General features: G+C 40.5%; 2 protein-coding genes and 1 long non-coding RNA gene across 5 annotated transcripts in view; 2 read left to right on the top strand and 1 right to left on the bottom strand.

The window, feature by feature from the left end:
• ccdc146 (coiled-coil domain containing 146) overlaps nt 1-3,937 on the top strand; it is a 60,683-nt gene extending 56,746 nt beyond the window's left edge. Inside the window, exons 21-23 of the mRNA XM_061030423.1 lie at nt 245-370; nt 2,080-2,202; nt 3,705-3,937. Coding sequence (XP_060886406.1) covers nt 245-370; nt 2,080-2,202; nt 3,705-3,905 — 450 coding nt within the window. The 3' untranslated portion in view covers nt 3,906-3,937. The remainder of the gene's footprint in view (nt 1-244; nt 371-2,079; nt 2,203-3,704) is intronic.
• A 1,664-nt stretch (nt 3,938-5,601) lies between these two features.
• The window catches only part of gsap (gamma-secretase activating protein), a 34,136-nt gene continuing 15,320 nt past the window's right edge, over nt 5,602-24,417 (bottom strand). Inside the window, exons 24-33 of one of the 3 annotated variants that reach the window (XR_009665995.1) lie at nt 23,836-23,897; nt 22,172-22,267; nt 17,759-17,829; nt 17,447-17,547; nt 15,923-16,042; nt 13,059-13,120; nt 10,316-10,420; nt 8,516-8,612; nt 6,831-8,306; nt 5,602-6,175 (exon numbers count right to left, since the gene is read on the bottom strand). Coding sequence is in view for 2 of the 3 variants with exons in the window: in XM_061029623.1 (XP_060885606.1) it covers nt 8,206-8,306; nt 8,516-8,612; nt 10,316-10,420; nt 13,059-13,120; nt 15,923-16,042; nt 17,447-17,547; nt 17,759-17,829; nt 22,172-22,267; nt 23,836-23,897 (815 nt within the window). In the remaining variant the exon portion in view is untranslated. Of the gene's footprint in view, nt 8,307-8,515; nt 8,613-10,315; nt 10,421-13,058; nt 13,121-15,922; nt 16,043-17,446; nt 17,548-17,758; nt 17,830-22,171; nt 22,268-23,835; nt 23,898-24,417 lie in introns of all 3 variants that reach the window. The other 2 variants (XM_061029623.1, XM_061029624.1) reach the window with 2 other exon arrangements.
• On the top strand, nt 20,688-21,871 carry LOC132956274 (uncharacterized). Its single transcript, XR_009665996.1, has 2 exons — nt 20,688-21,001; nt 21,756-21,871. It is a non-coding gene; the product is annotated as an uncharacterized LOC132956274 (long non-coding RNA).

Here is a 24,417-nt window from a genome sequence, read left to right as displayed (position 1 = left end):
ACTTGCCAATTATAAAGAGCCTCAACACAAGCTTCTGGAACAAGACTTATTGACTCTAACATGTATTTTATACACCTACATCTACAAAAGGAGGACTATAGTTTAACCAAACAGGCCTAGATAAGACTATAATGACTAGCCTCATAATTTGTATTTAATGTCAGTCTAAACAAGAATTCTGTATCTAAGCATATGTTGAGTGTGAAATCCCTCCATATCTCCGTGTGTGTTTTTTTGCCTCCAGCTGAATGAGCTCCGAGCTCACATAATCGACACCAACCACCGCATGATGGCCGCCACCGCAGAACTTTCCATGAAGCAAGCTGTCACTCTGGCTCTGCAGCAGGAGATCAAAGAGAAAGAGCTGCAGGTTGGAGGAGGTCCCAGTCACTCATAACACTAACGACAATGTCGTGGGTCTGGAGTCCAAAAAAACTGTGATCGAGCTCAGTCTCCCGCTGTCTTTCCCATTTATCCTGTTACTCTCCGCTGAACTCAATCAAACAAAACAAGAAAAGTTGTTGTTGATTTTGAAATGTCCCATGATTTACCTCCAACCCTTTAATTTGCTTGTTTGCAAAGAAAGACAGATGAAGAGGCGAACACTGGGGGACAAAATAAAAATCCAATAACAATTTCCATAACAAATGAGACATTGACAAAAGAAATAATTGAAATACCACTAACACAGTAAATCGAAGCACCGGGGAATCACGCTTCATATTTAGCAACATTACTAAAAGTCACAGAGAGCAGCTGTTTTTAACTCAGAATCTGAGAATCGATCAAACACTCCAGAAGAGCTACTATGATGTCAAACTGCTGCACAAGCTCATTATAGAATCTTTCACAAGTTCTTTTTTTTTTTTTTTTAAATGGAGCTTACATTGTCACCAGGAGCCTGTTAGCAACCTCTGTATCCAAAGCAACCAAGTCAAGTTCTGTTGTTGTTTACATTTAAGCAAGGTGTTAGCATTTAGCCTTCAATCGAACTGAGCTGTTTACTCCTAGCAATGTTCAAAAGACTCAACGCTATATTAACAGTAAGTGAACCTTATATAGTGGCTCTGAGTTGTAAAAATAACATTAAACAGGGGACATTTTTCAGTTGTTAGCTAAGTTAATAATCTGTATTTGTGGTGTATACTACACATTAACACTGTCGTAACACTTACCTGAATAGTAAGTTAAGTTAAGATAATCCTTTATTGATCCCCAGTGGAGAGAGTCCCTCTATTATAAGGAATTTACCTGAAAAGAACTTAGCTGGTCATTTTTAAATCCTGTCCTCTTACTAGTCAAGCTGTAAAGCAGCATGTGGTTCATTATTACACGTCCAGTTTTCACTATATCGTCTGTTTGCTTCTTCACCAAGTCCTGTGGGAAGCATGTGGCTCTCCAGCTGCTAAATACAATACACTTGTTTGTTCATGTCTAATTTATAGATGTACTCTAAATTGTAGCATATTTTGCTTGTTTATTTGTTTTGTTTTTTTGCTACGTTTTGCTGGAAACAGGACGGGTAAACTCAGACATGAATTAGCACTCAGTAAAACCGAAATTTGATCTGAAAGACTCTCCATTGAACTTCTTTGGAGTTTCACTCCGGCATATTTGCTTCAGTTAAATCAAACATAAGGGTGAGCTAACGCTTAAGACACGCTTTAAAAATTACCAGCCATCGTGTGTTTTTAATTTAGGCTAAGCAAAAAAACTGCAGCCCAAGCTGAATCACTTTAGCAAAATGTTTTGAAATTCTGACTCTAACAGAGAGTCTCCCAGCTTCTTGTCTTAATGTAAAATTAAACTACTTAAAGAGAAGATATCCCACATGCCTTGTAAATGTTTCAGGCAAAGAGTGTTAATAACCTGAGGAACCCCTGCAGCTGATGTATGCCTGCAGTGATACATTGACACAAACCCCAAGTAGAAAATGCAGAGGTATAACTTTGCCCAAAATCTGACACTAATGCAACCGTCTGTTTTTTTGGGAATGGTTACAATCCAATTGAGCTGGGGCAGTGCGGAGTGGACGACAGGAGTGACAGGAATACAAAGTGAATGTTGTTATGTTTCCAGATGGACAGGTGCCAGCAGCAGCTGGAGCAGGGCCTGCCACCGTGCCCCGAGATGGAGGAGGAGTGGAAGAGGATGCTTAGAGAGAAGAAGAGGAGACAGAGGAACAAAGAGGAGAGAGAGAGGGTAAAAAAAAAACAACAACACACACTCACAATGATCACTGGTCAGGAATTGATGAAAGCACTGAGGGGCAAGAAAAGAAGATAGAGTGACAAAGGAAAACGAAGCGGAGTGGGGACATAATTCAGGGCAGGAATCGATTGAGATTCTGGGGGACAGAGGGCTGCGGCCTACCTGAGCACGCACAGACCCAGACAGAGAAGTGGGTTGAAACTCTCACACAGATTAGAGGGAGTACAAGCACAAGCACAGGACAAGGAGGGCAGACTGGCAGACAAACACAAGAAGAGGCTGTCTACACAAAGAAAGACACACATGCTGTACAGGGATCAGCTGTGTCTGATGCCCGTGAAGCTGCCTGCAGCCCGTCTGAGAAAACACTGATCAGTCCAAACAGACTACATTTTGGTACTTCCTATTTTTATGAGTGTCTGAGCTTACAATTAAGCTGTCTCCTTCCTTCTCACCCACTGATAATCCTGCGTTATAAGCTCCTTCCTAAAATGTAAAATTGTTTCCTCAGCTGGATAGCACAAATGCTTTTCCTGTTTATGTATTGGCAGCCCCCCACCCCCCCTTTCTTTTTGCATTTAAAGCTATTATTCCTTGTTTTTCTATGAAGCTCCTCAGATCACATGCCAGCGGATAAACTGTTCCTATGCATGAGAAAAATCGCCACCTCTTTGAAGTCTCACTGAGCTGTAGGAACAGTTCATTTGTATGCCGTCGTGGGGCGAAAGTCAAAGGGGAGAGGACTCTCATGCACATTGGAAGATATTTCTTTCTCAGCGGGGGGCGCGCTTCGGTTAGAAATTGATCCATCATCCGTATTGGGTTTGAATCAATTTTGTCCGCCAATCTCAGAATTCTAAAAGACTTATTTTTAGTCTTATAAAGGAGGAAAGACATTTTTCACCCACAGATAGAAACTGCATATGAGGGAGTTCAGATGTTACCAGTTTTTTTGGGGGGATCACAAGTGCTAAAAGACTTCTGGTCTAACTACAAGTCTTTTACTTTTCACTTTGTAGTGGTTACAATCTGAGTCGTGTTGGGGAGTAAGACTGCATTTAGGGATATTTATGACCTTATTTGTTCGTACTTCACTAAAGAAACTGTAGGTGTGCCATATCAGCACACTTTGTCTGGACACTATTTCATCCCAGAAACACAAAACCCTGTGTGCCAATCCAAATAATCTATAATCTTTAATCTCTCTAATGAATCTTTTTAAAATCATAGATCCAACTTTAATCAGCCTTTTGAGCCTGCGCTCCTGCACTCTTGGTTTACTGCTGCCCTTGCACTCGTCTTCATCTTTAAAAATGCTCAATTATTCCATTTCCAAGATTAAAATTCAGGGAAATTACATTTAGAATAGTCCAAGGTCATTCAGTCTTGCATTAAATATTAAATCTGCCTCTGGTCTGTTTGTGTGTGTGTGTGTGTGTGTGTGTGTGGGTGGGTGTGTGTGTGTGTGTGTGTGTGTGTGTGTGTGTGTCTAGCTGGCTGAAGAAGTCGAGTGGACCCAGTTGCCTAATGGAGAGTACACCACAGCCGAAATTCGCCCCAACGCCTACATCCCTGAGACCGACACTCTCCCGCTGCCGAAACCCTACGGGGCCCAAGCCCCCTTCAAACCCTCCCAACCAAGTGCCAACATGAGACACATCCGCAAACCAACGCTTAAATCCTTAGAGACCTAGAATACAACACAAATATGTTCATAAAGTTTAAAGTCTTGTTTTGGTTTGTCCTTTAAATACATTTTATTTACACTTGACAAATCAAACTCAATTATTTCCCAGTGTATTGCAGTAATTTAGCTTTTTTTATATCCCTTTTTTAAACTCACTTTCCTGCATACTGCTGCTTTTTGTGTCATTAGGGAGCAACTCTTGCAGACTGCATCTGTTTGTAATTTGGTTTCCCTTTTCAAACTTACTGGCAAGAGCTTGTTTACACTCTTGCTTGCTGTAACACCAAATACTGTAGATGAGTACAAGGCAAAACAGAGTACAGTGGGGAGATAAAATGTTTGAGTATTTTGCTACATCATGTCCATGTGATGTGTTGTGGATTTATTTCGGCCCTTAGCAACATGCAGGTTTCTTCTTGGTTCATTAGGTACTATAAATTTGTTCTTTAGAGACACTGCAATATTTCAACATCTCTGTCAGTCTTGTTGCCGTTTCATCCCCCGCACTTGTAATCTTGCAGTAGGTTTAAGCTCTAAGCTAGGCTAAGAGTGCCAGAATAACGCCTGAAATGATGAATGTAAATAGAGAAAGAAGATTGGGCAATGAAAGCGCATAGAGGATGAGAAGAGAGAGGAGAATGTCAATGAGGAGGAACAGGCGATGGCAATCTAAAAAGGGACTAAAACAGATAAAGAGTGCAGCTGTAAATGGGGTGGAAAGTTTAGAGTCGGTTACTCATGATCATGTTTTGCGAGATTTGTGAGCTCTGTTTTTGTTGGGAACCCAGTTTATTTAAGGGGGAACTCTTCTGTGGTTGCCATAGGCTACAAACTACTTCTGAGTGCAGCTGTGGATGCTGAAGGTTTTGTTTTCTCATAATAAACAATAAGCTCTCAGCTGTAATAGGCTAAATGCTGTAATGCTATTAGTTAGCTTATAGTAATCAATGAAAACTCAGAAAAGTGAGATAAAAAAAGGATACACAGTTGAGTAACCTAGCTGTATGTGGCAAAGAAACCGCTTCAAATTAGCAGTTAGCTGTGCAGAAGAAAATAAACTTGAGCACCTCTTTAGTTTAATAACAACACATCCTGAGTCAAATGTGTTAAAAGCTTTAAGAAGGCAGCAGGTTAGTGACGTGTGCGTGTGATTATCCACTGCAGGCCGATGGTCAGCTCTGTCAGACGAACGTTCCCCTGACTGTTTGTGCGTATTCTCCAGCTACATAACACTGACTGCATGACAGAGGCGTCACGGAGGAAATCATGTGAGGGATGTCTTCACGTTTTACAAGAAAAATTCCACAGAAGATTGAGGACATCTGTAGTAATATAGACAACGCCTCAGTAAAAAACAATAATGGTGTAATTTGGCAATAATGTGACTCAGCGTGTATGACTGATGCCGAGATCATTTCCTGACTTAAGTGGAACTCCGCTGAGTCTGTCCAAAACACTCAGGTGCTGTCAGAGAGCTCACCTCCTCTGCAGAGATTCTCAACCTAAAAAAAAACGATTTCACTGCGAGTGGAAATCATTTTTTATTTTTTATTTCAAGGCTCAACAGTAAAACATACTCTTTTTTTTCAGCATTCAAAGAAAATTCAATAGAAACAAAGATGGCCCAGGCTCAACCGTTTCCTTTAAGCTCCTGCGTACGAGCTCTCCAATAGTACATCAGTTAAAGAGAAACAAGCGGTGCACTTGTTGCAAAAATCTCTTTATTTACAATCCATTTTACAAAACTATTAACGTGTAAACATATGTGATTATAAAATCCCTTTTTTTTTGCAGAGGAATGCTTTGCAATAGTTTGAACATGAGATGTAAATAATCTCTGGTATTTAGTCTCGCAGGGTGCCAACACTCTCGGACATTGCGTAAAGAATTCTGAACAAATGACACACACACACACACACACACACACACACACACACACACACACACACACACAAACATCGCCACCAACTTTATTCACACCAGATGTTTCATTGTGTGTGAGAGCGTGCAGGCCGAGTAATGGCCGAGTTGTTTCTATTTTCTTATTTATTCAGTTTGTTTCGTCTTTTCTGTATCTGGTGTTTTATAAACTCCTTTGAGGACTGTTTTTTGCTCTCTGCTATATAAAGAAAGTCACTTTAAAGATATTAAAGTCTGCTTGCCCATGTTGTACCAACTTACATGTAATAAACTGGGTATTATATTTTTCTGTTGTAACAAATTCAGCCCAGGGTATGGGCTAACGTTAGCTAACATTAGCCGTCATAGGCTAAAGGTCTTTATCCTCCGGCAGTCGGAGTCAAACCCAGAGTGTATGAAATGTAGCAAAACACTTTCATTTTTTTACAGATTAAACATGTGATTTGTATAAGTAATGTGTTATTTTGTCTTTTGTGAGTTGAACACTGTCAGTGTAATGAAAATGTAGTAAAGTCAGCCAAACGTTTGTGTTTGCTTGCTGTTGTACATATGACGCTAATGAGAAGAGTTTAGAGAAGGGTTTTGTGATACAGTCAGACAGCGATACATTTGTACTGAAACATAAGTGTCTAACCAGCAGCAGCAGCAGCAGCAATATCTTCAAATGAGCCCGTCTTGTCCTCTCAACAAGAGGCAACAATAAGTGTTTCTCTTACATATCCTAAGCCTGGCTCACACTGCAGGATAATCGGGCCAATTTGACCTCCGATTCTTCCTTCCTGAAAATCGCAGGGTTGCTCCCGACTCAAGGCTGCTCGGAACCGATTATCTGCTCAGATTATCTTGTAGTGCGAGCGGTACAAAGATCCAATCTTAACGTCCCCGATCTGCCCGGCGATCGTCGGGCGATTTATTTCAAACATGTTTGATATTTAGAATTTAAAATCTTGACAATTACGTCATGAAAAGGGTCCGGCTGAAGTTGTGTGACCACAATATAATCACGAGAGACAAGGGAGGAATGTAGTCATGGCGACCAGCAGCAGCCCGCTACCCGGCTTCTTTTTTTTTTTTTTTTTTTGAGTTTTCGGTACAGATCATCAGTGCAGCACTTTTCGGAAACTTGTATCCATATATCTACGATTGTATCTACTTTCATCTATCCTGCAACAACTTCCACTTCCTTTTCTTTCACCAACCGCCGTCTGTTGAAGTTTTCAAATGAAACTTTATGAAGAATTGCCAACGCTCCGTCTCGATTTCACTCGTACAGTGTGAGCTCTCCGGCAGTGCTCCACAATCGGGTCGTACAGTGTGAGCTGACATGCCACGCCAACTTTTATACAATCGGGGGGGAAATGGCACAGTGTGAGCCAGGCTTTAGACACATCCCTGATATTGAGTTTCTAAATCTCAGTCGTCTTAAAAGCTTTACATAAATTTGACAATTAGTTTTGGGAAGAAAAAAAAAAAGTTAAAGACAGGTTGTATTTCAAATCAAGAGTAATGAGTCTATTCAAGTCTGTGCTTTATCTTTCTTATATCTCCTTGGGGTTTTAATTTTGAGTCCTTCAAGTGCCACTGAGTTATAGAGCCGCAATGATTCTGCGTAACTCAGTGTTGAAATCCGATTTAATGCACAGCAGCCGGCGACCGACCAAATCAAGCTGCCGTGTGTTTGTGAAGCTTTTGTCAGCATGTAATCAAGTTGATGGGGTGCAGCCGCATGAGGAGGATAAACAAGTGCGTATGATTTATAAAGTGTGTTTGCAGTTTTTGACATTCGTGTTCATAAATTGTATGAGAGAAAGTTGCAGAGGAACGGGACGCGATTGTTGCATCCCCAGATTTATGAGTTCATATGAAAAGCTGCCTGCGGTTATAGATTTTCAACAGGAATTTGAAAGAGTATGTCCCTCTAAATGTAATTAAATTGCGTTTTAACTGGCCCCTATTGTCCTCGAAGTTTTGGTTCCTTTTGTACATTATTGTTTGTGTGGGAAAAAACGGTTCTTCTCATGTCCCAGCATCCTCAGTGTTAAAAAATAGAAGTGGGGGGAAAAAAAGCTCTTCATCCTCTCCTCCATCTTTCCTTCCAGGGCGTCTCCATCCATCTCCCCCTCTGCCCCACCCTAATTTGTCAGCCAGTGAGAGCTTGTTTATAAGCGCTCTGCCTCTCAATCTCTCCACGCATCTCTCATTTCTCGCCCTCCATCCCTCCATCATCCACCCATCCGTTACTTGTCCTCAAGGCCCAGTCAGTCGATGATGACTGTTCTCTGAAACACATTTTCCCCCTCATCTGTTTCCCCTTCAATCCATCCATCCGCTGCCGTCTCGCTCTGCCCTTCCACTCACTCCTCCCCCCCCCCCCCCCCCCGCATCCTTTATTTTTCCTCATAGCCCAGCAGTATTAATGTTTGCTTCAGAGCCGTCTCCTCCACGAACCGAGCATCAATGTTCTCCTGCTCCTCAAAAGGGTTCAGAGCTGAAAACAGGAAGAGGAAGAAACAGAGAAAGAAACAGTTTGGTAAGAATATCATCGCATGCTGCCTAACTTTCTCCTGCCGCATTCTGACCAAACTTGCACAGAAAACATACACATTCTGTCTTAATCCTCCAAAGACGTCTGTGTCTAAACTGGGCAGCATATACACACGCACGCACACACGCGCACACACATACACACAGTCTTACCTTGATCTTCTATATCAGAGAGTACCTTTGTCAGGTAGGTAAGAGGCAGAAACTCGGGTGTGAAGCCCGGCTTGTCTCTGCTGGTGAATGCAAATCCCTGTGGAGGAAAGAAAAACAAACACATGACTGGATTCTTCAGGTTTCTCTCCAGGACACACACAGTCGAGTCAAATCTGAAGCAAATCCAGAAACTCACTTGTTTCCTATTTTGGATAAAGTTGAAATGTCCTGTAACTTACTGGATCTGTCATTGCTAGAAATGCTAGTAGCTCTCTGTGCCAGTCTGCCAGCCAATTAGTTGACTGGAACTAGCCAACAGCATGCTTAAGTACATTCAGTGTAGTATCTCTATTTTAGCTGTATAGCTTTGGTCACTGTTTTAAGACATATAATAAAGAAGCAGAAGTGGGATATTGTTTTGTAACATTGCAGGAAGAGACAAAAAATATATTACAACTGCTTTGTAAGCTTAGCTGTAATTTGTGTTTGTTATTTTTTTATGTTTTTTTCATAAGCAAATGTTAGCATGATGTAGGCTCAAAACACACAAAGAGCTGCTAGCATTACTTTAACCTGTTTTTCCAGAGTCCAAATGTATAAGATAAGATAAGATATACTTTATTCATCCCAGCAGGAATTTAGGTGTCATGTCTTATTTTGTCATAGCAACAGTCAGACCACAAATCATACTGATATCAAATAAGTTTGATGAGGGAATCATCCCAGTGCAGAGTCAGGTGTGTGTGTCTAATTGTCACTGATTAAGGACCAGGTGTGTGGAGTCTATATAAAGCCTGAGGTTTGAGCTGTGTGTACTGACTCATCTCCTCATCAGAGGTTCATTCAGTGGTTGCGCTTGTTGTAAAGTGGGGTTTGTAGATCTGCAGAAGCATCACAAGAACCTGCCTGTGTGATTTACTCACCATTTGTAGTTTCTCTCAGAGTGTAGTTTGTTGGTGCTGCTGAGCCTTCTGTCTTTTTTTAAATCATGTCTGTCAGCTGTTGTACTTTATTTTGAGGAGTGTTTACTTGGTCTCTGTAAAAGTTTACTTTCTAGTAAGCTAGGTAGCAGTGCTGCATTTCCCCTTTTCAAAGTGTATTTAGTCAAGGGAGCTAGTTTGTTCCACTCTGGGATGGATAGATAGATGGATAGATACTTTATTAATCCCGAGGGAAATTCAAAATGGATGATAACCCCCGGTCCACACTTGAACCCCACTCCCTATTATGCTGACAGTATGACCAAAGAAAAGCACTTTACCCTTACAAGTCTCAACTGTACTTTATCTGCTGTTAATTAGGCTAATTAGCAGCAAACTAGCTAATGTTAGCAATCTAAACTAGCTAACATGCTAAATATCAAGCCAGCTAAATGTGAGCTTGTTTGCAGTCATTAGTTCCTTATGTTGTGTTTTAAACTTGACAAGCATTTTGGTCAACTGAGGTTGTTTTAAATGTCTTCCACTGTCATTTATAGAAGGTATAGTATCTAAGCTAACACTGCTGTGGCTAAGTAAATCCTTCTAGAGATGTTAGCATGGCTTTAGCTAGGTCAAAGCACAGCTCTGGCTTATTATGGCCGAACATATTTGATACTGTAGACTGTTAGCACTGCTGTTAAATACACGACTGATATAATATTTCAATCATAAACTGATTGACTTACCTACCAACTGTTTCACCACTAGACATTATACTGTATATCCTCTGTTTTTTTCTTTACATCTTATTATGATTTCCCCATTGTGTGTACATGACCACCGTGCTTTAAGAGACACAAGGTATGAACAAGGCTGTTACCTTGTTTTTGTTGTGCTTCTCCAGCAGAGTCCTGACATAATTTCTGGAGATTGAAGCTGAACTGACAGGATGGTCCCACATATGGTAGATCCTCTGCTCCACAGGCTAAAACAAACACACACAAACATACACAACATATAGTTTTCATTTTTAGGCATGTAGACAATCATCCCCCAAAAATACGAACATCTGTCCCTTTCTATTTTGTTAACTGGAGCCCAAAATAACTGCAGAGGACTTGACTGTTAATGAGTTATTCCAGAGAAATCTCACTTTGCAGTGTTAGGAAATGCAACCTACAGGTGTGACTGACAATAAGAAAGAAAGCAGCTTTTCCTCAAGGCGGCTTTCTGTCTAGCTTCAAACACGCTGCCAAGTGGAGCTGCTGAATCACTTGAAGGGTTGGTGGTATTATCAGAGGTGAGAGGAAGCAAGTACAGACAAACACATCTGCCAAGTTCCTCTGCTGATTAATGCTTTCACATTGTATCACCAGTGTTCAAACTTTTTTTTTTTTTAGCAGTATTCATGCTGTTGTTGAACTCATTATGAGCTGACATATGGGACAAGTAAAGAATAACTGTTTTAATGAGCTGAAAGTTTAAGAAAAAAAAGAATTATGTTCAAAATTTTAAAACTTTGCGAGGTGTTTATTTGTACTGTTCATCACCATTGATGCAAAAGTAACCATGTGAAAGAAGAAACTTCCAATCCTTACAAACTGTAGGTTGTTATCCTTAATACAGGCTTTGAACATGGGGTGCCTGCTCTACCAACCGATCTAAACCAGGGCCCAATCCTTAGTACATTTAAACATGAAAAATAGCCTAGTGGTTATGTCGCACGTGCCTCATGCACAGAGGCTGTAGTCGTCGTCGCAGCGGCCGGGGATTAGAATCCAACTACAGTACGGCCCTTTACTGCATGCCATCCCTCACTCTCTCCTCTTTAGCTGTCCTATCTGATAAAGGCGATAAGGCCCAAAACATAACTGATGCTGTTTGGTCGAAATCAAGCAGCAAACTTCAGGTTTTGAAGTCAAATCAGTAGTGCAAAAATCTGCAGTTTTTCAAGTGTCTCTACTTGATAATGTGACAAGTGTCCTTTAATGAAGCCAGGGAATCCCCAAGGTTATTTGTCCATGTATGGTCACTCACTTAATCATGTAAATATTGTAATCCTCCTCATCTGACATCAATCTATGCACACTGCCTTAATGTAAATACTAGGAAGATCAGATCACGACAAACGGGTTCCCACTTTCCTGGGCTCTAGTTTAAAGACACACAGGGACATTGGAAAAATTGCTTCTTTTTTTTTTTTTACAACTGTTTTGGTGTACCAGGTGCGTTTAAAAAAGCAGCAGAAATGCGTGTCGTGCGTTCTAGAGCTGCACTTCCTAGACGAGCCTTAACTCCGCCAAATCCTCCAGGGCCCTGAGAATTTTATGAACCCACACCCTCTTCTTCTTCTTTGCTACTCGTCTAGTCCTCTTCCTCAGCAGAATAAAAAGGCCAGGGCTTTCTCCTTTTTAGTAGGACATAAACATTGTGCCTCCAAAAAGAAGCCTAGCTATTTCCCCAACTATCGTTTCAGTCACCTCGCAACTTGCTCCCCTGCTCTGTCTGCACCCTAGCCCATGGCGAGCGTATCAATGCAACCAAATAATTTCCAATAACAACTTTTTGTCAAATTGCGTTTATTTCTTGTAAGCTGCTGTATTACTAGCAGAATGATGCACCGCAGAAAGTCGTTATAGCCAAAACAAACCCTGACAGTGTGATGCAGGACCCTGACGCAAAGCATCCTGTATCTTACATAATGGGAATTATCAGGATGCTGGGTTGAGCCAAGGTATGATTTTCCTACAGGGGGCCAACATCTCCTGTTCTGGCTCTGTGTGTGTGTGTGTGTGTGTGTGTGTGTGTGTGTGTGTGTGTGTGTGTGTGTGTGTGTGTGTGTGTGTGTGTGTGTGTGTGTGTGTGTGTGTGTGTGTGTGTGTGTGTGTGTGTGTGTGTGTGTGTGTGTGTGTGTGTGTGTGTGTGTGTGTGTGTTTTGTACCTGCTAAATCTATCCTGCCTGCCAAACTCACCGAACAAAAGTCTGATGTGCAGGAAACAGAGCGCAGAAGCTAAACACTGAACATTCCTCTGATCACAATGTGAACTACACACACACACACACAATATATTGTACCCACACGGGAACACGTGAAAGTTACAAAAGAGATAGGGACACACATAAAACAGCCTCAGACTCAGCAGAAAAACTACCTTCAGAACACACACTAAAGCCTCCCCAATGCACACACATAGCCAGTTACACAAGTGCTCTGTGACTGGCTTGAGGGGGACTTGAAGGAGATAAGACCCAAAATAACTTCAAACTCTTAATTGGACCAGAATGGGACGTTTTGGAACAGAAAGCCATTCGGAAAAAAAAAAAAAAAAAAGATCAAAACTCTCCCCTCACTAATAGATAGGACTATAATAGCCTCTTGAATTGTTTCACATGAAGGCTGAGAAATTGACTCCAACGTGGACTCCAGCCCTGTCACACACAGCATGTCAGAATGTGGATGGCTGTTCATCTGCCAAGTGTTTCTTTTCTGTGTCATTAAACCAGACAGAGAGGGTTTGTACGAGCTCCTTTAATCTACCAATGTGAGACAAACTACTCCTTGCCCTGCATTAAATAAATATTTTTGGCTGCACACGCTCGAGAGACATAAACACAGAAGTACCTCAGGGAGCCTTTTAAGTACGCTGAACTTCAGTCTCTCGTTGGCATCGCTGTTGTCCAAATCTAAACAAAAAGAGAGAAGACATGATGCTAATTACTTGTCTGAAGAAAATTCTCATGTGGCATCTCAAAATCCTTAAAAGGAGACATTTTTTCTCTTCTTTATGAAGACACTGCTGGTAAAGAAATCAACAAATCCCAGATGTAGTAACTTCAACTATTCTTCCCATATGCTAATTTCAATGTGTTAAACACATATTAGAGGGATAAATTAAAGTTTATAGATCACAAGTGATCTCCTAAATTGGCTTGACGACTTTTTTAAAAATATTTCACAGATGGCTTTAGATGCAGTTAGATCAATCCATTCAAACCATTCGGGGAGATGTAGTACATGTAAGATTTTCTGTGCATCCCACCTGTTGTAGTGTTGACTGACAACACATGGGCACATAAATCCTATAATTTGAGTCCTTCCCAGATAATTAAACTCCTTTTCTCATAAGTACAGCTGCTGCACCTGAGTAATGTTTCACACTAAAAGTACCTTCATTTCTCCACTAGCAGAGGTCATTAGCAATGCTAACAGCTATCTATGAAGTATTTTTACGACATTTGGTATGATTTGAAAAAATATTTAAACACCAATCAGGTAGATTATCTTGTAGTATTGTTATATAATTCCTGTTTTAGAGGTTGCATTGTGCAGATTCTTCCTCGATCCTCTTAGCAAGTTTACGTTTGCGTCTCTTGGCAACGTCTCAACAACTAATGGATGGTTTACAAAGACATTGTCAAAGTCAAGATATTTATTTTTCCACTCCTCAATACATGACACTTGAATGTAGGCTAACACAAGTAACTAAGGTACCAAACATTGTAAAATATTTTACCTGCAAAACATTAGCAGGTTAGCATTAAAGTGGTGAGCATTTCAACATTCAGTTATTTTGACTTCTAGATTTGCCAGCACATCCAAGAGATGTGGTGATTTTTGGGAAAGTAAATCTGATTAATAGGTTGAAATGTCAAATGTTTGTTTCACTTGATGATTTATGCGACTATAGCATTTTAGAAATCTGGAACGTGGCTCAGCAAAACTGGTTACTTTGAAATATTCCCAAAGAGAGCATACATTTGTGTGTGTTTGTGATGAGGCAGAAAATGAACACCTGCCCAGCAAAATTATTACCGAGGATATTTATTGTATTAATCCCAAAGGACGCATCAAAGTCCTGAACCATCATCTTCTCCCACTTTGAAGTTTGAAACCATGTGGACACTGTCCTTTAAATAATCTTTTTTATCGTTGTGGATCTTTGTTCTCTTCATGGGAGAGAATCTTGTGAAGTACAACAAGATCAAGAGTAACACAGGAGGCAAGATATTTTGGTTCTTGATGTCAGTGCCAAGTCTCAGTGTTTGTCCTTTGAACAGTGTTTCCTGTCATCGTATGACACCCACCCTAAAACATACTAAATATGCTTTTGAAACCGCCTACTACATACTACTATTGAACCCAGTGTGTAGTATGTACTGCATACTGAGTTCAACAGTCGTCTGTAGTATGACTGGTCTTAGAATGTGAAAGTTAACAACCGCCCAGCTAATGGGAAATGCAGCTACATTGTAGCATCTAAAAACGATCTAAAAAAAAGATCTATTCATTTTTTTATTTACATTTTTTGAGCATCTCAAAAGATGATTGGTGGTATCTGTGTGTGGTTTGGTCTGATTGTGATTATTTCCTCTGTTACAATATCCGTTGCTGTCCATCATGTCTTCTCCTTCTTCTTCCTTCTGTTGGTTTTTATTTCGGTTGGCCTCACAAATGTTGCATTAATGCCATCTGCTGGATGTCCCTCATTTGATCTCTGACCTGGTGCTTTGAATTCTGATGCATGTTGTACATTTCAATACAACATCCGGGTATTCTGCTTCTCTCGCCCTCGTTGCAGCAGGTGATTGATCTCACCTGTGTCCACTTCCTAATTAAGGACAGAACATAAGAGCAGGAGAGAAGAGGCAACTCACAGCTATAAGTGTGTTGTTTAGCTTCACTAGTGCTGCACCTTTGTAATGGAGGGAGTCTTTTTCCTCTACTTTAGTGGGGGTTTTTTTCATGGGAAATTTGGATCAGCATTTATTTTGTACAAAGAAGCTTGTTTTGTATTTGTGAAGTTCTGTTTACCTGCCATAGTTTGCCTTATTGAGTGAAACTCAGTTAACTTCCTTTTCCCCTCGGTTGAATTACATTTCAAACTCCCCTTTCCCCGAGCCAATCTTGGGAAATGTAACATTTTATTTTTTTCTTATGAGATTATCGTTCTGAAAATTAAAGAAATCCCAGTTCAAGAAAACTTTACAGCAGACGTGACAGGCTGATACAACTCTATATTTCAGCTGCAGTTAAAGCTAACCAGACATGACGACAATGATGATGCATACAATGTTAAGAAGCTTCCTATCTTAGATGAGCATGATAACCTATATTTGTATTGACCCCTAATATGTACAGCAAAGGCTTGTGGGAATGCTGATAGCTTTGTCGTTGTTTTGTCAGAAACATGAGTAGTTGGAAATTAAATCTTGAGCAGATGGTGGCACGTAATGAAAAGTTATGGGTCACTAAAGTTGTTACAATTAATCCTCAAGGGAAACATGAGTGAGCTTCAAAATTCCACAGCAATCTATTAAATTGTTGGTTGAAGAACTTCAGATTTGGCCAAAAAGTGTTAGACATGCTCACAGACGCTGACATTCAAAGTAAATTGAACAGTTTAATCCCTGCAAATAATTATATTTGGAAATGTTAAGCCAAACACAAAGGCAAGGAAAGATTTAGCACTGTGTGTGTGTGTGTACCTGTCATGAGCCGAGACAGAAAGGTTTCAGTGAGCTGCAGCACACCGTGGTCAATGTACTGTAGGAAGGTGTGATGAGGAAGCACACGGACCGCAAACACTGATAACAGGGTGTGATAGCCTGGAGGGGAGGACAGAAAGTTAGAACAGGTCCAGAAAAGGAAGAGACTCTAGCTTTTGATGTTCAGTAAAAGTACAAAGAAGTAGAAACAAGACAGCCGTCGACACTAACAATGCTGATGTTCATCATGTTCATCTTCAGAGCTTATGCTAACTTACTAGCTTAGCTCAGTGAGTTAGCATAGTGACATTTTTAGATTGACATTATTAATGTTTATCACGTTTACAGTCTAAGCTAAGTGAGCTAACATGCTCATATTGACAAGACCGATGCTGATGTTCAGCGTGTATTACAGTATGTTCACCCATCTCTGTCTTTGCTCAGCAAGTCGGTATGCTAATATACTGAGGCTAAAAATGCTAACGTAGGCTACATCACTGTGCTAGCTTAGCAAGTTAATGTTGATCTTCAGCATGTATTATGTTTACCTATACAGTCTGTGTCTCTACCACATTCACTGTCTTAGAGCGTATGAAAGTGTGAGCATGCTAATATGCTCATTTGCATTAAACAAATTGAGGCTGATGGTAAAACTAAATAGAAATGGTGAATGGACTTGAGTTTGTATAGAGCTTTTCTTTTCTTCTGACTACTTTGTTCTTTTCACAGAACATGTCACACCTATCCATTCACACCACATCCACCATCCTCCATGTAAAGTTACTAATCCTATTCATACACGTTCATACACCACAGACGAAGCAGCGGGAGCAATTTAGGGTTAAGTGTCTTGCCCGAGGACACGTTCACATGTGGCTGCAGGAGCTGGGGATCGAGCGCCTGAAACTTCTGGTTTAGAGACGACAAACTCTATCACTGAGCCACAGCGGCTCCTAAACTATATGAGATAGACATGGACAAAAGTATTGGAAAAGATAGCAACCTGCAGGCTTAACAAAAAACATTAAAAAAAAAAAGGCAAGATAGTTTCTATTTTACTTTTTTCATCTAATTGTTTTTGGTTTTACATTTTTTGACCAAGGGGAAGTTAACTCAGAATACCTTTACAAACATTTACACACACTTAGACTTGCAGCACTTGTTTACGGTCCTGGTTCGTGTCCTTTCCCGATTCCAACCAACTTTTACTCATTTTAAAACCATGAGATTCGCTAACGGGGGGGGGGGGGGGATCATGCGACAAAATTTTGAAAATAAATTCAAATGATTGAAAATGTATTCACACTCTTCTTTACCCATGTCTGCACTATGCTAATGTTAAACATATTTTTGGTTACATTAGTAGTGAAGGGGGCGGGTTTGTTGTCCCTGACTGCAAACACACATTGTTATTCTGGGTGAGGCAGAGACAGGCTGGTTTATAACAACTGAAAGTGGACGAGTAAGTGTGTGTGTGTGTGTGTGTGTGTGTGTGTGTGTGTGTGTTTGGTGTGTGGACGGTACCAGGTGGGAGGGGCAGGCAGAGACCCCTCGTGGCTTCCAAGATCCGAAACATGAAGTGAAACACAGACCACTCAGCCGGACTACCCTGCTGCGTGCTGGAACTCAAACAGAAGAATTTTGGACAGGAATGTTATATAAGCGCACATGAAGAGGGGTCACCGACAATTTGCACATGTGGACACACACACACAACGGGGAGTTTTTGGGGGCGGGGGGTGCACACATGCGTGAAGGTGCACACATTCTGTCATCGCTTCATACAACACATTAGTTAGAAATAAAGACTTAAAAGGACGAGAAAGGGGTACTCACAGGCACAAAACACACGGGCCAAGTTTACACTTGAGCCAGACTGACTCCAGCATGTGTCTGATGAGCTCCAGCTAAACACACACACACACACACACACACACACACACACACACAGACATGCACATGTTAGTGCTCAGGGAAGGAGATGAGAAACATTTGTCCTCCACATGCAGTCACATTTACAGGAAACTTTGCACAACGATGATATATTCTGTGAAACATGCAATTTAGACATTTCTATTGCTATGATGATGTTTCCTGAAACGCACATTCGGTCCAGTCACTTCTCTTTTGCCTCCCCACAACTTCCCAATTTCATTTCCACCGAACAAGACGACGAAGATGAACAGGATGTGAATTCAGGTTTCAGCATGCAAACGCTCACGCTCAGCCGCGTCATTTCTCAATCCTCCTGTCAGCTTCCAGGATCATTTCAGATGCACTTGACTGTCCGAAACATGCCTTCTGCCTGCTCAGACACTCAGACACACACACACACACTCATCGCTCTATCATCTCCTGTGCGATAACAGGAAGAATCTGCCTCGTTCACATCCTGCACACCAGTGGGAAACACTCCACAAGCCCCTCCAAATGTCCTCCTGTGACCTCAGGGTGGGAAATTTAATTAGCTTCACTTATGAAATTGACTTCACCAAAATTAAAGAGGTGTGGGGACAAATGTAATAATAAGCTCCTCGGGGGGGGGGGGGGTTGTACCATTTTCTCTTACTGCACATCCCTAATAAAAATGTATTACAATGGAAAATCCCACAAAATGAATTTGCATATTTGCTTTGCAAAATGTTGCATGTCCACAACAATAGTTAGCACTAATGTTATATGACCTCTGAATTCATCTCAATCACAACATTTCATCCAAAGCATTTCTGGCATTTGAGCATCAAGTGTGCAGGCCTTCTTTCTTCCTCCTCTGCTGTACACCTACATGATGTGCGTATAACTACTTCCTTTTTTCCTAGCTTCATATGAAATAAACAGAGATTATATTTAATTGTTTCTGTTTGCTGTCCTTTTGTTAAAATGTCATATTCTCCTCTAATTCTTTGTTGGAATGATTTCCAATTTAAATGTCCTCCCTTCCTTTGTAGTCCTGTTCCTCTTTCTTTATGATTTTATTCCCATAATATTTATAATAAGTATTGCTGTTATTATAGGAATGATTCCTTATTCACTAGTTTATTTGAATTAGCAGCTAATCTGAATTTCCCTGAGGGAACCTTCCCCAGGGATTAATAAAGGTCCCATCTATCTATCTAGCTATCTATCTATCTATATTATTTTTGTATGATTATTTTTCTCTTTTTACTTTCAATGACTTCTATGTGTATCCATTTATTTCCATTTACTTCTTTCTCTTTTTCATTTTTTATTCCCTATGTTTCTGTGTTGTCATGTTGTTGTTGTTGTTTACCTCTTTTAATAAATCTAGGATTCACAATTTTTATTAATTATTAATTGTTTCACAAAAAGCCACATGTAAACGTATCTCAAATTAAATTACTGTATTTTTCATTTGTTTTTTCATTCTGTGTCTTTTTTTAATTGAGATGGTTTCTTTTATATATTTTTCAATTTATTTCACTTTTAATGTCTATGTCCCTGTTATTTTCTCCTTACTTGTGAGTTATCTTGTTTATGTTCTGCTTCACAACAATCCAGATGTAATAATAACCACTTGTGTTTTTTTGTGTTATTTTTTCCATTGGATAAGTCACAGAGATTTATTCTTTTAGGGATTCATTTAACGTTTAAGTCAACACAGATGGAAAAGAAAATCCCCTTAAAGTAACACAGCAAACTATTCATCCAGCAGTCTGAAAAAACTACAAATAATGTGAATGTTTGATGCATTGAACCACTTCTTCTCCAACTTCAAATATTCATTTTGGGGAAAACAATGAGGCAACTTTTCAAGCAAAATGCATTATTTAGTTTCGTGATTACTCCAGCTAATATATCATGTGCTTGCTGCTGCTGTAATCCAAGCCCCTAAAGTTCCTTAAAAAAAAAAAAAAAAAAAAAGGACAGAGTGATATAGGCAAGATGTTTTCAAGCTGAAATGAAAGTCGAACAAAAGGGGTACAAGTGATTTAAAGCCACTGACTCAGGCTTTCTATTCCCTGTGTGACTTTCTATTTGAATAAAATCTGGAATCAGCGATTCGTCTTAATGAGCGTCGGCTCGACAAAGACACTGGATTTACTCGCTCGCCGTTGCTCCCCTGCTGAGGAAGAGTTTAATGACCTATAGGATCACCCTCATGCATAATTAAAAAAAATGCTTTAGATCATTCAGCGGTAAGCAGGTTGTTCTTTACATGCTTTGAGGTAGAGAAAGAGCTAGATGTGGGTTGTGTGTAGCAACAGGGACAGAAGATGAGTAAGTCTGACAATAATGTGCAGTGGCGCTGTAATGTATCATAAGAGAAGTTCCCTCGCTCTTAAAAGCTCTAATCTGTTTCACCCCCAACTTCTCCCGTGTGTCAACGCAGCCATTAGTCTCAATAAGCAGCGACAAGTAGGGGGAGATGTTCCTTTATTTGTGGAGGAGAGGTCGGCACTCTTTAAAACACAACCAGCCGGAGTTTTGAAAGCATGACTCAGCGTAATGTCCTCGCACATCATCCTGGCTGGTGAGGTAGTCGACGTTCTTGAAGAGAGACGTCTCAGAAAGCTTTTTTTTTTTTTAATGGCTCCTCGACTAACACACTTTTTCACTTTTACTCAGCTGAATAAATTCAATGATCACCTCGTTTTTTAATCGCAGGGCAATGAAAAAATGATTACAGACACGCCTATTTCCATTACTTTCATTTTGATTCTGAAGACACAGGTTAAGACTCATGAACCTGTCGTCCCCCGAGCCGAGCCATCGACCGATCCAGGGAGGATTTCTCTGCTCTTCTGTCATTTGCAATTCCATAAAGTCCCAAAAACGTGGTGCATCCTGATTTCTATTCAATTCCAGCCTTACCCTTGGCCTGATTTAATACCGTTCTGTTGATATATGCTGTATGTCTGCTTTCAGCGGCTCCTAGCTGTGAAGGGATTTACCTCTCAGGAATACTAAAGACCGACTTTACAGAACCTCTTTCTCTTTCTCTATAGGGTACCGAGACGCGGAGTGGTTACGTCTGCTCCACTTGGTCATGCAGGTCCCACCTGATGCTCTTTGGTCGGTTACAAAACATGGAGGTGTGGCTTTCAAAGCCTCGAAGAGGTAAAGAGAAGTTGTACTTTTATATACATTTAAATCTAGAAATGATGTTTAAATTGTCTTTGTGCTTTTAAAAAAATACTTACCAGGTTCTGTAACCCATGGAAAACAACTTATATTGTTAAAGTATAATTTGGTATTTTGGAAAACGTGAGAAAGGGAAGATCAATGATGAGTTTCTTTCCACTTAATTAAAGGCTACAACAGTCAGTTAGCTTAGCTTAGCTTGGGATATGAGAAACAGTGGTATCAACTAGCACAGCTCCATCTGAAGTTAAGAAGATCCTGCCAAAGAGCAACTTGAAGGCTGATTAATCATCCAACTTTATTTTTAAAAATGTTGAACTATTCCTTTAACGCATCAATTCTAGGGATTCATGTCACCTTAAAAGAACCCTAAAGTACTAAAGCTCTCAGCAGCCATACATTCTATTACTCCATTAGTGTGATAAAGAGTTAATTTGAGTTCTTGTCTCCTGTAACTAACTCCTCTTAAGAGTTTTGAATGATTTGAAAAGTTTAATGTCTGTGAGTAAGAGAGGTTGAATACACTCTGTTTTTGAATCTTGAAGACATGCTGACTTGTGTGTTCCTCCACTGTGAGCAACATAAAATCTTCTTTTTTTTTTTTTTTAACTCCGTAAATTAAACCTTGGGAGGGAGAAAAACCCAGGGAGAAATGAGTCTTCCAGTCTGTTACATGAAGCATTACTGACAACGCTTTACGGCTCAATCGTTTTTTTTTTCTTTTTTAAAGGCTCACCAACAAACATCCAATCTCCCCAGACACAAACACATCCCGGGATGAAATCACATGAATTGGAGCTGGTTAAGGACACATCTTTCAACCGGAGAGCGGCTGTGTGTTTGAAAGGAGTGACACCTGATGGCTTCCAGCAGCCTCTCTACACTGAAGAGCACACATCCATCTGAGAGCTCTGTCAAAGTGTTCGGTTAAGGTGGAAAACTCACTGCCTTTTCCACTGAGCCATCCGCGCTGAGTGTCACTTAACCTTCACCGAAAAAGGCTAAGGGCGGACATTAAGTAAACATAACTTGTAGAAGGATGTGCCTTTTGAAAAAAAAGAAAAAAAAAAGAAGACAACCCTCCGTCTCAATTTTTTCTCTCCCTCCAACACACACAAACACACACTGCCCACACGGTGTACCAACCAGTTTGGCGACGTAGTTGACAACGAGCGAGTCAATCTTCTTCTTCCCCAGTCGAGGCAGGTGTCTGTTCAGATGCTCGCGGAGCTTGTCAACCGTCTGAAAATTCAAGACACAAAACGCAGATTATTTTTCTCTGCGAGTGTGTGTGTGTGAAGATGTGTTTAGGTAAGAGTTTGTGTGTGTGTGTGTGTTTAAGCATACTTTGCTGTGCACTCAGCAGGGTCAAATCGAGTTCACCTCGACTTTTCCCTCGACTACAGTGTCCTTAAATTGATTTAACCATAGAGAGGGAAAAAGAAGAGAGGAAGAAGAGGTAGAGAATAAAGGAATAGGGGATGTGAGGAGTAAAAAAAACGTGAAAGTGAAGGTCTAGAACTAGTTTAAAGAAAAAGGGCAAGAGGAAAAAGAGGGATAGATGTGAAAGGGAAAGAAGACGTATAGAGAAAAAACAGAGACAGGAGGGCTGGGTCGCTCTAAGAATAGCTGAGCGACTGCTAGCATCTAGCCTGAACTCCATTAAATTGAAGCTATCTGCTCTTTAGAAACTGTGCTGAGTAAAGGGGAAAACCGGAGGATATGAAATTGTCCATCAAACAGCGTTCAGGAGGAGAAAAAATTGCAGACGGGGACCTTAAAACGCCCTCTTTTTTTTTTTTTTTTTAAAGTGTCGACTCATCTGAAGCGTAACAGCAGTTTCACCTTAAAAGATGACTACGGAGGGAAAGCACCAGCTGTCAGCACTTCACTATGGATCTTTAGAGGTCTATATATCATCAGCCCATGTGAGAGGAACAATCCACCTACAGCAGCTGTTGAACTGCTGGATATCAACAATCTGAATCCTTCTTCAGAGGAATGTTTCAACATGCACCTATTCTTTCATTGTTCATCATCTACTTCTACTACAGTAAAGAGAAGAAGAAGAAAAAAAAACACAGTTCAACAAAGGGACGTCACAGAAGGCGCTATATCTCAAAAGCAGCATCCCAGGCTGTTTCATTATTTCCTATTCTCATCCTGCTCTTTGAGTTTGACTGGCAGGGTTGGAGCTACTGCCGTTTGAGATAGTTGAAGGACTTCCTGCTTTTCAAATACCCCCATGTTTTGTCATGAATGAATGATTGGCTGATCCTTTGCCTGAATGATTCATTTTAAAATCCTTTAAGTCTTTCAAGATGCATTTGACGATCTGCCCAAAAAATGAAGTATAAGACACCCAAACAGTCCAACACAAAACGCACATCAAGCTCCAGTGAGCAGTTTTTTTAGCTGGTTTTGAAACAGACTGAAATTAGTACTGATGCTTCTTAATGAGCAAAAATATCATCAGCATAAAGATTGATGATTGCAAATGAGGTTTTTATTTATGAGTTGACAGTACAACTCAAGTGGCTGCAGCTATTGGTTAGCGTTTAGCCATGATAGCATGAGCGAGCATTGTGCATTCCAAGTTTCTTTTTAAAGGTTTATTTTGGGGGAATTTTTATAACTTTATTTGGCGATAGGACCGTGGATAGAGTCAAAAAATGGGGGAAAGAGAGAGAGAGTGTGGAGAATGACATGCAGAGTTCCAAACATAAAAAAAAAAAAAAACATAATTTTAGCAGTGTTAGTGTGTGCATATGATGCAGCCATTGACTGTTTTCAGCATCTGTCTCTCTCACCAGGCCTATGAGCGCCCTCTGTTGTTGGTCCTCCTCCTGGAAGAGTGGCACCAGCTTCTTATCTAAAAGAAACCAGGCAGTAGTGAGAGTGTGCACACAACAGAACTGTTTGAAGACACGTTTGATGCTGCATCTACACTCCAATGAACACCACAGGTAGCCTCAGGTATGTCGGTTGCAGTAACATCTTTAAACAGGCCATCAGTAGGAGTCGAAGAAACCCAAGCTCTGACTTGTTTATGGCTTTAATAAAAAAAAAAAAAGGACTGAATCGAGGATATTAATGGTTTCTTGAGGAGTGTGCATTGGCTTTAAAAAAATACACCACAAAGCTCTGGGGTTATGAGGCTGCAATCCCTCTGGGCGTGTGTGAGTGTGTGTGTGTGTGTATTTGTGTGTTAAGAGTGTGAATGCATACTGCAGCTTTTCTTATGTCAGCCACAAGAAAAAAGTGGACCAAGCTCCAGCTCGGTTACTGTAGATAAATTATTGCACACACCATCTTTTTGATCCCTTTTGCACAGCCGCAGAAGCAGGCTTCTTGATGTTAGTGTTCTATGTTACAGATAAATATAGCAGAGC

The sequence above is a fragment of the Labrus mixtus genome, chromosome 22, assembly GCF_963584025.1.
Source record: "Labrus mixtus chromosome 22, fLabMix1.1, whole genome shotgun sequence".
Taxonomy (NCBI): domain Eukaryota; kingdom Metazoa; phylum Chordata; class Actinopteri; order Labriformes; family Labridae; genus Labrus; species Labrus mixtus.
This window is presented reverse-complemented; position numbering and strand designations above follow the sequence as displayed.